Here is a 12,752-nt window from a genome sequence, read left to right as displayed (position 1 = left end):
ACAGACGTACTACTAAGGGATACAGGTGGTATTGGCGGCGTGCTGTTGGCACCGGCGCACCGCCTACAGGGGATTTGACATACCCGGAAGACAGCAACCTGGAACCTGTGCTATCAATGCAGCGCGCCACTATGGGGGGGGCCACTGCGCTTTCAAAGCGACCCCGGGCTAGGCACGTTCTGGCGAAGTACTTGTACCTGATATGTAAAGTATGGGACTACTAACCTATAGGTAAAACTTGCGTGCTGCGGGCAGGAGATTTCAACTGCTAGAGCCACGAATAGGTACCTGGGTAGATATTCTTGAACAGCTCAAACTTACCTTAGTAGATTCCGAACAAGTGCTCCGTGCATTGCATATTGAGATGGTGGAATGGTCGGCATTCTGCATTCTGATACTTACCTGTACAAAGGCAAAAGTACACAGTTAGAATCATGCGGAGCACGCTCAACTGCTGAGGTACTAATGCTAACAGATAAGGCCAAGCGAACAAGTGCAACTTCAGCAAGACCCAGCGTCCTACTCGACTGGGAGAACTTCGGACAATGCTTCTTTAGTCGAAGTTGTCGTTCAAGCACACGGAGCACTAGTCTGCACTCCGAAGCTCTTCAAAGGATGCAGGGTAGCTCGCCGGACCAATCATAAACGAGAATAGAGCTCTATCACGTGATCTGCGATGCCTCTATTGGCCGTGATGACGCCTGCTTCAACACCGGGTGCCGAAGCCTCACTTCTCCCATCTTGTTGCGCGTGGTTGTGTCGTCGACCGTCTTTACTTCTCCTCCTCCTACGACAATAGCCACAGCTACAATCATGGAGTCGGAACTTGCTCCCAAGTTTGCGCCGTTCATCGGCATGGTGAGTCTTCTCCTTTGAGCGAGACGGGGGCCCCTGACAGCTACTGACTGACACGCTTCGTCAAGGGCGGCATCGCGGCTGCAATGATATTTGGATGTACGACTTCCTCTTCGCCGATTTGAACTCTTATCTATCGTTCGACTTTGCTAAGACCTCACGATTTATTAGGTATTGGTGCTGCGTATGGCACGGCGAAATCAGGCATCGGCATTGCTGGCGTGGGAACCTTTCGGCCGGATCTCATCATGAAGGTGCGTTGTTCAGGCTCGTCTCGTAATGTGGCACTCGGGCTCACTTACAATTTCTAGTGTCTGATCCCCGTCATCATGTCCGGTATTCTGGCGGTTTATTCGCTTGTCATTGCAGTTCTCATCGCCGAAGATCTTGCGGCTCCTTCAGCGAAGAGTTATAGTCTATTTACGTTCGTCGAATCGATCGAGAGTCTTCCTGATTCATATCTGCTAACATCCAACATAGAGGCTTTATGCACCTCGGCTGCGGCTTATCTGTGGGATTGACTGGACTTACAGCTGGATACTGTATCGGTATTGTTGGCGATAGCGGTGTCCGTGCTTTTATGGCACAGTCTAGAATATTCGTTGGCATGGTGTTGATTCTTATCTTTGGCGAAGTCCTAGGTCTTTATGGGTATGCAACCTTGCTCGTATCATGCCAACGATGCTAACCATTTCTTCTTTAGACTTATTGTTGCACTTTTGCTCAACACAAAGAGTTGAATTCGACAGTACCGAGACGGGCATGTTTTTTTTTACCGTTTAAAGGATGTTTACAGCTAAATGGCTCTGGTCAATATTCAATTTTTTTTTTTAAGTGTTTGTGTTTCTAGGCATCGTGCACATCAGAAGATGGACAAAGGAAATGTCTTACTTGCTACGCGATGTGTATGGCAGCGAAGTGCGTAAATAATGTACGAGGGTTGGAATTCAGGCTGTTCGTGTTAGAGATTTTTATTAACTCATCGGAACCGTGTCAAAGAGTAATACACTTCCTGGAGCGCTGATGTTGCGGAAGTTGGAATAAAGTGGCTTGTAAATAAACGATATGTGAGAACCGTATTTTCGGTACTAGATGCTTAAGGATAAGAGAATAACTACTGTTCAACCTAAAGAACTAACATACACCAATGTGGCCTACAATGGCTGGACCAAATAATTCGAGCAATTGTAAGTAACTTCCAAAAGATAAACTCCTCAACAGCAACCATGATGGCGTGGTTAACATGGTTAACATGACATGTAGATGTAGATGTGAATGATAGATGGTAAATGATAGATCAGTCGTCGCTTATAGTAGCCGTCCGCCAATTCGTCGAAGCAACGTTTTCCGCCGGCTGTTGACTGCCTCTTGTCGCATTCGGGTCCAGTTTCTATCTCGTTCCTGTCGCTTCATCTGAGCCAACATCCAATCCCACTGCTTATCCTCTTCCCTCAACATCTCCTCCCCAACCTCACGGGCTATCCTCCGCTGGCGGGCTTCAGCTGCAGCTTCCTCGCCCACGAGATAAGGATCCTCTAGCGGACGGAGAACAGGGTCTTCGTTGCTCTCGTTCTGCCGATTAATCGTGGAGGCAGAGTCCCGCATACCAATCAGGTCAGCCGCGGCTAAGAGTCGTCCATCAATGACCCGTCTCTCCGCTACCTTGCGGTAATGACGGGCTGCTGGAGCATTGCCAGCCGACCATGTAGGAATGCGAAAGTTATGCTCATTCAGGATCCTCGGGGAGGCTAACGGTGGAAGTGGCGGTAGCCCAACCGTCTGTCTTCCGGTTAATGAGCTTGAGGCTCCGGAGAAGATGCGCTGTGACGTCCCCGCTACCGCAATTGTTGCCGCTGTCGCTGTCGTCGTCGTAGTTGCTGCCCTTGGCGTATATGCTGGAGACGCCTCGTTATACGTAGTCCTCGAACGGTATGAGGGCACCTCCGAGACTGTCTTTTCCGTTAGTAATCCCCATCTCCAGACGTTCACCGCCAGTGTGGATCGACGACCGTTTATTTCCCAACAACATCGAATCTTAATCTATATTGGCCGCGGATTTACACATACCATAAGATGGAGCCGCGGAGCGGATTGAAGCTGTATCAAAGTCATCCGCGCTGTAACGCGGTGCGGAGACGAGTCCTGTCATGATGAGGGCGAGGCGGTCGGTAGAGAGTACGGGTAAGACGGTGACGAAATATGGGGAATATAGTGGTTATAGTTCAGGAATGTGTCCTTCAGTCTGAGTTTACGCAGAGAAGGGGATGTAGAATGTAGCAAATGTCAAGCAGCGCAGCGTTCATCAAGCGAAGGTTATATATCCATATGGTGGCAAGGATGATATGTGAACAAGCTTGATCACTGTCAGAGCGGGGACCTTGCAGATATCACAAGTATCGTGCGGGATAAGATGACGAGGTTGACGTCGACCCTGAGGCTCAGTTAAAGGGGTAGATGTACGATTTAAGTTTGGATGCACTGCGAACTCCGGGCTGAAATGCGCATGCCAGCAAGCTATCACGCGACTCTGCTCTCCGCAGATGGCTATCGAGAAGCCGTGGGGGCGGAGGGAGCGGCGGAGCAAACCTTGGCGCTGTGCCTAGAGCACATGGAGGAGGTCTAGAGATGCAAAGCTGGCCTGTAGTGGATAGGTAGGTCGGGCAGCTAAAGTTTACCGCTATTGGTGTTCTGCAGGTAACCTGGAAAAGCTCCGTTGAACCGCGGACTACGGTATGGTTATGTGGCTTTCCGCCATGTAGGTACATGTAGTACACGTACGGAGTACTAGGTAGGTTGGTTGGTTTAGTTGCATGTGCTTCTGGAACAAGTGAATGAACACTGCATCTGTATGTGAGACGAAGCGAGAGTTATAGCGCCCGAAGCTCTATCCTAAGGTACTAATCTTAGTACCTACTAGGTACCTATAGTAGTAGGTACAGACGGAGATACTGTCTATTAGGTCGATATTTGACCGGTTTGATGTTTCTGCACGATTACATGTATATGATGTTGTATTGAAGTCTTGGGATGAACCAGCCTAGCAACAAACAGCTCCAAGAATATCACTCATTGGTAGTGCACGTTGCGGGCAAAACAGCCAATAGTTGGCCCGATTAGCCGACGTTGGCGTAATTGTTTGCAAATCGGGGCCCTGTTCGGTTTATCAGGTACGAAGTGCAGTAGTGCTAAGCCATGTTCACCACCATGGTGCATACAAGTGGTCGTTTGGCCGTTGCTGTATTATCTGATTGCGGAGCATCTCCAGGATTGATACGAAGAACGGAAGCAAGTGCATCTCGAGGCACTAACGGACCTTGCGGGCCTTTTGACACGCGTGAATTAGCGTGATTGTGTAGGTGGTTACCGCCCAAGGCTAGCGCTGTATTACCGCGTAAATGGTTCAACGCAAAGCGCGTCCAGTGCTTATCATGCACTTTCGAGTTGAGACTTCATGGGCCGCATATAGACTTGCATCTTGCATGTATTTTGGCCTCTTCAAACGCCAAATAACCGAGCGGCTGTAAGCTTCACCAGGGCCTCAATTATACTCTGCTTATGAAATTCGTCCATCCTCCAATCACGACTATGACAACAATCATCTGCAGTCATGTCAGCCCGGAATCTAGAACCTCCAAGTGCACAGTTTGATGGCTCGGAGCAACCACACCACCTGCCCTCACGAGGAAGCCTGGCTGTGAGGCAGAGAGGAGACTCACAGGGCCAAACGAGCGCCAAACGAAAGCGCACCGACATGGCTTCGCGAGACCGAGATTCTACACCAGCTTCTACAATGGACGATGATGATCTGGACGATGTGTATGATCCGGATCAACCTCTAGAAGAGAGACGCAAGGTCCAGCAGGGATTCCGCGATCTCCTCCGCGACATCACAGAAAACAGCGAGGAATATCTGCAGGGCGATTCTCACGGTCTGCACGAGACCATCTTACGAGCCAACGAACTGTCCAAGCAAGTGCGACAAACTACGGAAGCCACCATTGATTCACGGCTGCTTGTCAGCACGACCGACCTGTCATATCGGAAAACACTACGCCTTACTCAAGGCAGCCTATCACAGGGGCTTGACGTTGATGACTTCATCTCCAGGTGCATCACATATATGCGAAATGGTGGGGGTATTACGAGTGATCAATCACTGGAGCTTTCAAGCACCCAGAGGCAGCGGAGGCGGACAGTACACGATAGATCAAACGACAATGATAATGACGATGTGGGAGACGAGGGAGACATGATGAATTGGGCCCACCTCGGTCGTTTTGCTTGCTTGCCATACATCAGACGACCTGCGCTGCCCGGATTCCTTCTAGGTCCACTATCGGTAGAAAAGAAGGCACGCAAGGCAGCAAAGCGAAATGCCCCGTTTCGCCCAAATAGTTTGACGGAGACGAGGCCTGAGATACTCAACGTGGACGACCTCGCCAAGAAGGAAAACGACCTTACCGTCATATGCGGGAAGATTCTTCAACAGCTCTACAAGATCCAGGCTGATACACAGCAAACAGTGGCAGACTTGATCACAGACGACATGGACGAAGAGGAAAACACCCGGATTATGCACCAGCATGGGCTTCGAAGCACAGGAGGAATCGACCTAATGCGATTCGTGGTCAATCCAAAGTCTTTTGGACAGACCATTGAGAATTTGTTCTACGTGAGCTTTCTTATCCGTGATGGGAGAGTGGAAATTGATTTCGACGAGCATGGTCTCCCCGCATTAGGTAAGTGTTGAATTGGTGCAGGGCACATATAAGCTTCCGCGTCGTGCAACTGACACTGATACCGCGCGCAGCACCAGTAGACCGAGAGATAGATGACACCACCCCTATTCGCCAGGCAACATCCAAGCATCAAGCTATTTTTTCCATGGATATGGAAACATGGCGAGACATAATCGACACAATGGGCATCAAAGAGCCCATGATTGAACACCGACAAGAACTAGCCGTTTCCGGCCCAGGAGCCAGGGGCTGGTATGGCTAAATATAGCCCCTTTAAGTAGTTGAAATGAACAAAGACGTTTTGTGCCTATGGAATGCTACCGGATCCTGATTTTTTTTTCATGTGTTGCTATAAACAAAGAAGTGTTGGAAGAGGAGTGGAGCAAAGCTTTGGATGAAAGACGAGCCAAATGGATTGCGCCCGCACGTTATGAACAGTGCCCGCTCGCCACAATGTTATTTACCCCATTAACATACTTTTTGGTCTACACAACAAAGAAGGCGGAATCAATCCCCAACGGGGCTACACCATGGTGTTGAAGCAAGCGTGAATGAAGCACTGCAAGGTGACAAAGAAAACACCTTTTCAGTCCCTACTAGATAGGAAATCATCTCTTTTGACTAGAAGCCCCTTTATTCATCACGTTTTTGTCAAAGGCAAAAGTTTGTATCGACAGCCCGTTTTGACGATTAAGCAAGGGGTTGGGTCTTGGAATGGGCTATATATTCTGCACATCTCTGCTAACCGTATACACTCCTTTCTGTGACCTTGAAAATCAAGACATTTATTTACACAGCCGAGCATATAGACATTTATGCGTCCTCTCTCGACATAACGATTCAATTTGGCCTTTTATTTCTAAAGACTTTTCAAATCATCCTACCCCTGGCCAACCCTTGAACTGCTCGGATCCGCGTCTCCTTGAACTGAATATGTCTGGAAACGAGCCAAACCCGGTTGGCACCGAGCAACCAAGCACATGGGAGGAGAAGGAGATTCCTAGTGACTTTGCACAAGCAGACTTAGGTTACTTTGCGGAACGGCGCAGACGGCTAGCTAGAAGCTCAGCCCCAAAGAGTGAACATGGCAGCCTGACGACAACTGCCACTGCTGAGCTAAATAAGAAGCACGAAGATGGCGAATCGATAGGGGCTACAGATGTAATTCCACCCAATGCGGACGACCATACCAACCCAGCAGTTTCTGGAATCGCGGTTTTGGACGAGCAGTCTTGTGAAGGAGAGCAAGCGGAGAAATCTGAAACCGAATCTTTGATGGGAGAGGAAAGCCCTACTTTGGAGGGCAACGAGATGCCGCTTTCGGTTGTGGATAACAATGAGACTGAATCCTCGTTTCCGCAAGACCTGGCACAGGAACTGGAACTGGCCGCTGCTAGCGATGAAAGAGACGAGGAAGACGGATACAACCCTACTACTAGAGAAAACAGCTTCCCAGTTAACCTATCACAATCAAGTCGGTTGATATCAAGCGATGGTGCGATGGACGCCGCAATCGAAACAGGAAATAACATCGTTTCCTCTATCGACAGAGAATCGAATCAGAACCCCGAGGCAAATCTTGACGAGATTCTTGCAGAACGCGATTCCTTGAGAAAGAAGATAGAGCCACAAGATGATACGATGGAAGCAATGCGTCGAGAAAATGCTTTGCTAAAGGAACATCTGGAGTCTTGCAGGAAGATCATATCAGCACGAGAGGCAGAAATCACAGCTCTCAAGAAAACAACAGTCAAGACAATTCCATCTGCTAATGTTGGTACAAACACCGAGACGCCCGCTAGACAGTTTTGGCAACCAAACTCCCCGAGAAAAGATGATAATGAGCAGGGACTTATCTCGTCCAAGAAGCCTTCACCATCGCCGCCAGTGTCTTTACTTGCGATGCAAAAAGCTACAGCGGTCCGATTTATCCGACCTTTTCTCGTTATGGCAAAGGATTTATATTTCGACTTCGCTAAGGCAGTGAACGTGGGATCAGTACCAATTTCTTTATCGGGGATGGCATATTTCTTCCGAAACTGGGCACAAATAGCAGTCACTTTTCTAGCAACTCCGTTTTGGGTGCTCATGAGTTTTTCTGTTTATGTGTCTATGCAGCACGAGAGGAGTTTGTGGTTGCAGGCAAATGCTCTGACTAGGAAACAGCTGTTGGGACATGTAAGCGGGGCAGCAGGAGAATGGAATTGGGACATCCTTTGCACCATTGGGAGCGTGATATTGTGGTATTATGTACATCTTTAAACACGTGTGGATGAAGATGTTGGGGATAAGATGCTTGGACGGTGGTGAGAGGTTGTATACAGGTGATGAGATTTTAGTTGTCGTTGGAGTAGATAGTCTACGAAAGTAGTAGTTTTCCTTACATTAAGTAATCAGTCGTCATTTTTGGATAAAGAGAGAAATACACAACTTAGATCTTGGAGCGTATTAGAAGAGCCGACTTTATTTGACAAACTAGTCCTTGTATTGGGTATTCATGGAGAGAAAATTCCAGCATCAATGAATTCGTGTATCCGGCGTCAAATCAAGCACGGGCTGGCTGCAAATGTGCACCTACCTAACAAGGCGTAGGTACCGAGGAAGAATATCCACCCCACTGCACCCCGCGACTCTCGGTTCCATGTTTAAAGGTGCGAACTATAGTAGCTTAGAGGCCTTTACGCCTTAGTGCCTGAATACCAAGGCGTTGAAGCGATGCGACCTGAAGACGAAGTAGCATATTTGTCCAGAAATACCGAGAAGAAAAGGAAATTAGAAATTCCGGTTGAGTGATTGTGTATCGTGCTAGACAGTAGAAGCCGGACTTGAGCACCGTGAACTGCCTACCTTAGTACCATTGTACCCCCTCACAAGCACAGGAGGACTGAGGCAGCACCACAGCAGAGAGAGCACGCCTCAGGAATATCATCAACAAATAGGGTTGGCAGTGCGGTAGTCGAAGAGGAAACTTGGCAGCGCTGCTAGCCGGAAAGACACGGAGTCCTACCGCTAGCACGCCGCTGGAAATCTCGCAGATGGGGGAATGGGGTCAAACGGCCCAAAATCCAATCCTAGTGGCTGCACGTGACCCGGAAGAAAGCTCTTACCGGAGTAGTCGCTTTCCCGTCCTAAACTGCTCATTTTGAAAACTTCTCCCGGCCTTAACCAACTCATTTGCATATCCATCGCTGATTGCTCTCTGTCATCTGCCAAGATGTTCAAGAGGTGAGTCCTCACGCCTCAATGTGGCGCCGCCCATTGATCCCTTGCCCTGCATGCGAATTGGAACAGACCTCTAACCGTGCCAAACCCGACAGCGGCGTTTCGTCCCTCGCAAGGGCTGCCCGCCCATCAATTGCCGCTCGACGAGCTATCCGACCAGCCTTCCCCCGATCCCCCCTCGTCAGGCTTGCAAGCACTCAGAGCGTTGGAGATGGCAAGATCCACCAGGTAAGCCGTGCCTGGGAACAAATGGTCAATGGTGAAAACTGTCGCTAATAACCGCCTTAGGTCATTGGTGCCGTCGTCGACGGTTAGTGAAAACCCTTGCGTTTTTTTTTATATCGACGTGTATAGGAAGCATTGCGGCACCATTGAGCACGCGGCTGATTTTTCCACAGTCAAGTTCGACACCGCCAAGCTGCCACCTATCCTGAACGCTCTGGAGACCACCAACAACAACCAGAAGCTGGTCCTCGAGGTCGCTGTAGGTACGCCTGGTTGCTGCTGTTAAGTACCGCATCTGACGTCTTTGTCTAGCAACACTTGGGCGAGAATGTCGTTCGCTGCATTGCCATGGACGGTAAGGATATTTCCGCTCTCTCATCTTCGCAATGGACTCTGAAAGCTCATGAGCATGATAGGTACTGAGGGTCTTGTTCGTGGTGCCAAGGCTTCCGACACTGGTGCTCCCATCACCATTCCCGTCGGCCCCGCCACTCTCGGTCGTATCCTGAACGTCACTGGTGACCCCATTGATGAGCGAGGACCTGTCAAGACAGACAAGTTCCTGCCTATCCACGCTGACCCCCCCTCTTTCACTGACCAGTCCACCTCTGCCGAGATTCTGGTCACTGGTATCAAGGTCGTCGATCTGCTCGCTCCCTACGCTCGTGGTGGAAAGATTGGTCTCTTCGGTGGTGCTGGTGTCGGCAAGACCGTCTTCATTCAGGAGCTGATCAACAACATCGCCAAGGCTCACGGTGGTTACTCCGTCTTCACCGGTGTCGGCGAGCGTACTCGTGAGGGCAACGATCTGTACCACGAAATGCAGGAGACCTCTGTCATTCAGCTTGATGGCGAGTCCAAGGTCGCTCTGGTCTTCGGTCAGATGAACGAGCCCCCGGGAGCCCGTGCCCGTGTCGCCCTGACTGGTTTGACCATTGCTGAGTACTTCCGTGACCAGGAGGGCCAGGATGGTAAGTTTTTTTTTTTGGGATCTCGATTTTTCTTTAAAGATACATGTCGCTAATATCCTCTCCACAGTGTTGCTCTTCATCGACAACATTTTCCGATTCACTCAGGCCGGTTCCGAGGTGTCTGCTCTGCTTGGTCGTATTCCCTCTGCCGTCGGTTACCAGCCCACCCTCGCCGTCGACATGGGTGGTATGCAGGAGCGAATTACCACCACCAAGAAGGGTTCCATTACTTCCGTCCAGGCTGTCTACGTCCCTGCTGACGATTTGACTGATCCTGCCCCTGCCACCACCTTCGCTCACTTGGACGCCACCACTGTCTTGTCCCGTGGTATTTCCGAGTTGGGTATCTACCCCGCCGTCGACCCTCTTGATTCCACCTCCCGTATGCTTGACCCCCGTATTGTCGGCCAGGAGCACTACCAGACCGCCACCCGTGTCCAGCAGATCCTCCAGGAGTACAAGGGTCTTCAGGATATCATTGCTATTCTGGGTATGGACGAACTGTCCGAAGCCGACAAGCTCACCGTCGAGCGTGCCCGTAAGATCCAGCGTTTCCTCAGCCAGCCCTTCACCGTCGCCCAGGTTTTCACTGGTATCGAGGGTAAGCTCGTTGACCTCAAGGACACCATTGCCTCCTTCAAGGCCATCCTCAACGGCGAGGGTGACAGCCTGCCGGAGGCTGCTTTCTACATGGTTGGCGACCTGGCTTCAGCCAAGGCTAAGGGTGAGAAGATTCTGGCGGATCTGGAGAAGAATTAAAAAGGCCTCAGTTAGCTCGTCCCAAGAGCTGGGAATGGTTGGCCTGTGTATAGACTAGTATAGTAGTAAACAGCTATCTGATAGTAAGAGTTCTTCAAACATGCTATCCATGGGCTATATGTACAAGAGCTGAGAAATTTTTGCGACTATTAATATAACAAAAAAAAGTTCATTCAAATTCACCGACGTAGGCTTATATGTTTGATCCATTCATCAATTCATCGTATTCTACCAAAGTTCTATCGAAACAAATACAAGTACTCAAGAAGATGATCCAAGAAGACAAAGGCTCCAGGGACATGACAAGACCAAGCTAATGAGGACCGTAATCTCACAGCAAATCTAATGATTGGTCTACATGTGTTTCGTATTCTAGAAGGTAGCCTTGGGGCGAGACCAGCTCTGTATCTTCAAGTATGATCTTGGACAGCTGTTTTCGGTCTTGAGCATCGAGGGCCGCGTATGGGACTTGCAAGAAGGCCTGCCATTCCAGACCGAGATGGCCGCAGATATCCCGTATTGTGCGATCTCCCACGCCCTCAAGCCACCAAACTTCCCACTGAACCAGCTTGAAAAAAGTTGCAAAGTAAGCAAGGATGACTAAAGCGCGCGGTTGCGACATGCGCGCAATGTCGATGAACTGGCTAGGGAGATATGTGAAGATGGTTATGATCCTTAGGCTCCTCATGGATGAAGGCCCTTGCGCCAAATCCATATATAGACTGCCAAGATACTTCAACGTCTCAACATATGCCTCCCTAAATGAGTAATCGAAATCACTCGGTGTGATGGAAGAAACCATCTGTAGGAGTTGACGGGGAATAAAAGCAGTCTTTTCCACATCGGTAGGGGGACGGAAGAATAGGCTATTCAAGCCGCTCTCGACAACGGTAGACTTGGAAACTAGATCCATAACGAGCATGATGCCCTTCCATACGACAAGCCAGTCAAGAATATATAAATGAGTGCCGTCTAGCTCCCGGAAGTTCTCGGACGACAAGGCCGTTAGAAGCAGAGAGTTTGCGACCAGAGCGGGGAAGTCTGCCGGATTAGCTTCTTCAATTGCCTTGCGATATCCTGCCAACGACTTGACCCGATACGCCAGAGCACGCTTTGGATCGAATTGTTGGTTGAGACGCTGCATATGCAAACTAGCGAGGGCGAAAATGGAGTCGAGCAGAAAGGGAGATTCGGATCCAAACCGAACCAACAGGCTTCTCATGATATTTTTATGGCCGTCGTTTGCGACAATGGAAAAGGAGCCACATGTCTGAGTCGCATAAAACCATAGTGCCTTCATATCCGCCACGTCAATCCCGACTGGACACCATAGTAACTCGGCAGGTATAGAAGCAGTCTGGTTGCTATACTTCTCCGCCAGCGAAAGTATAGGCGCTGAAAACAGGACAGACGATGCCGAAGATATACTTGTTGAAGTCGTCGCGGACTTGGTATGATGCGCCAGTGCTCGACCCCCGAATGACTTCGAATCCGAATCCCACGGCGCCGAAGTCGTCACGGCGGAGGGGCGCGGCTTTGGGGGTTCAACATAGACGCAGTCGGCCTTTCGCAGCTTACACGACCGGCACACGGGCCTCGATTCGTCACATTTCACCTTTCGCGCCTTGCAGTTCTGGCAGCCGGACCTGGACTTTTTGTGAGGGCGCTTCGCATGGTAGGGCTTTGGCGGCGGGCTATCTAGTTCTGGTGCTTTCTCAAGCGTTGTCTCAGCCATAGTTGGCGGCGGCAAAGAGCCTTGTTAGACGTTCCATATGGAAGTATTGGCGCAATGATGTGTGATGCAGTTTGGAAGGCTGCTGTTTGATGACAATGCAGATCCGCCATGCGATGCACAGGCTAGTTCGGAACAAGGCAGCACCGGGTACAGGGCCCTATCCCACCATGGTGTGATTTTACACGCTGAAGATGCTGGGTAATAGCCTCGGTTAAACCAATTGGTGATGATATTAAATTTTAAGCA

At 49.8% G+C, this 12,752-nt stretch overlaps 6 protein-coding genes across 6 annotated transcripts; 4 read left to right on the top strand and 2 right to left on the bottom strand.

Moving 5' to 3' along the window:
* Positions 1 to 813: 813 nt before the first annotated feature.
* On the top strand, positions 814 to 1,595 carry Triagg1_10309 (uncharacterized protein; the record flags this gene model as incomplete). Its single annotated transcript, XM_062894367.1, has 6 exons — positions 814 to 858; positions 924 to 954; positions 1,027 to 1,109; positions 1,167 to 1,279; positions 1,336 to 1,506; positions 1,559 to 1,595. 6 exons carry the CDS (start codon positions 814 to 816, stop codon positions 1,593 to 1,595), a joined length of 480 nt encoding a protein of 159 aa, XP_062750732.1.
* Positions 1,596 to 2,163: 568 nt separating this feature from the next.
* Triagg1_10308 (uncharacterized protein) lies at positions 2,164 to 3,004 on the bottom strand (the record flags this gene model as incomplete). Its single annotated transcript, XM_062894366.1, has 2 exons — positions 2,164 to 2,804; positions 2,923 to 3,004. 2 exons carry the CDS (start codon positions 3,002 to 3,004, stop codon positions 2,164 to 2,166), a joined length of 723 nt encoding a protein of 240 aa, XP_062750731.1.
* A 1,458-nt stretch (positions 3,005 to 4,462) lies between these two features.
* Triagg1_10307 (uncharacterized protein) lies at positions 4,463 to 5,856 on the top strand (the record flags this gene model as incomplete). The annotated part of the gene is made up of 2 exons (XM_062894365.1): positions 4,463 to 5,594; positions 5,666 to 5,856. The coding sequence occupies 2 exons, from the start codon at positions 4,463 to 4,465 to the stop codon at positions 5,854 to 5,856; spliced, it is 1,323 nt and encodes a 440-aa protein (XP_062750730.1).
* A 671-nt stretch (positions 5,857 to 6,527) lies between these two features.
* On the top strand, positions 6,528 to 7,856 carry Triagg1_10306 (uncharacterized protein; the record flags this gene model as incomplete). Its single annotated transcript, XM_062894363.1, has 1 exon — positions 6,528 to 7,856. The coding sequence occupies one exon, from the start codon at positions 6,528 to 6,530 to the stop codon at positions 7,854 to 7,856; it is 1,329 nt and encodes a 442-aa protein (XP_062750729.1).
* Positions 7,857 to 8,837: 981 nt separating this feature from the next.
* Triagg1_10305 (uncharacterized protein) lies at positions 8,838 to 10,771 on the top strand (the record flags this gene model as incomplete). The annotated part of the gene is made up of 6 exons (XM_062894362.1): positions 8,838 to 9,044; positions 9,105 to 9,126; positions 9,215 to 9,300; positions 9,354 to 9,396; positions 9,458 to 10,012; positions 10,080 to 10,771. The coding sequence occupies 6 exons, from the start codon at positions 8,838 to 8,840 to the stop codon at positions 10,769 to 10,771; spliced, it is 1,605 nt and encodes a 534-aa protein (XP_062750728.1).
* Positions 10,772 to 11,102: 331 nt separating this feature from the next.
* On the bottom strand, positions 11,103 to 12,506 carry Triagg1_10304 (transcriptional regulator family: Fungal Specific TF; the record flags this gene model as incomplete). The annotated part of the gene is made up of 1 exon (XM_062894361.1): positions 11,103 to 12,506. One exon carries the CDS (start codon positions 12,504 to 12,506, stop codon positions 11,103 to 11,105), a length of 1,404 nt encoding a protein of 467 aa, XP_062750727.1.
* Positions 12,507 to 12,752: the final 246 nt, after the last annotated feature.

The sequence above is a fragment of the Trichoderma aggressivum genome (genome assembly GCF_033847375.1).
Source record: "Trichoderma aggressivum f. europaeum strain CBS 100526 chromosome Unknown scaffold_070, whole genome shotgun sequence".
NCBI lineage: Eukaryota > Fungi > Ascomycota > Sordariomycetes > Hypocreales > Hypocreaceae > Trichoderma > Trichoderma aggressivum.
The sequence above is the reverse complement of the archived record's forward strand: the minus strand, read 5'-3'. Positions and strand labels throughout refer to the sequence as shown.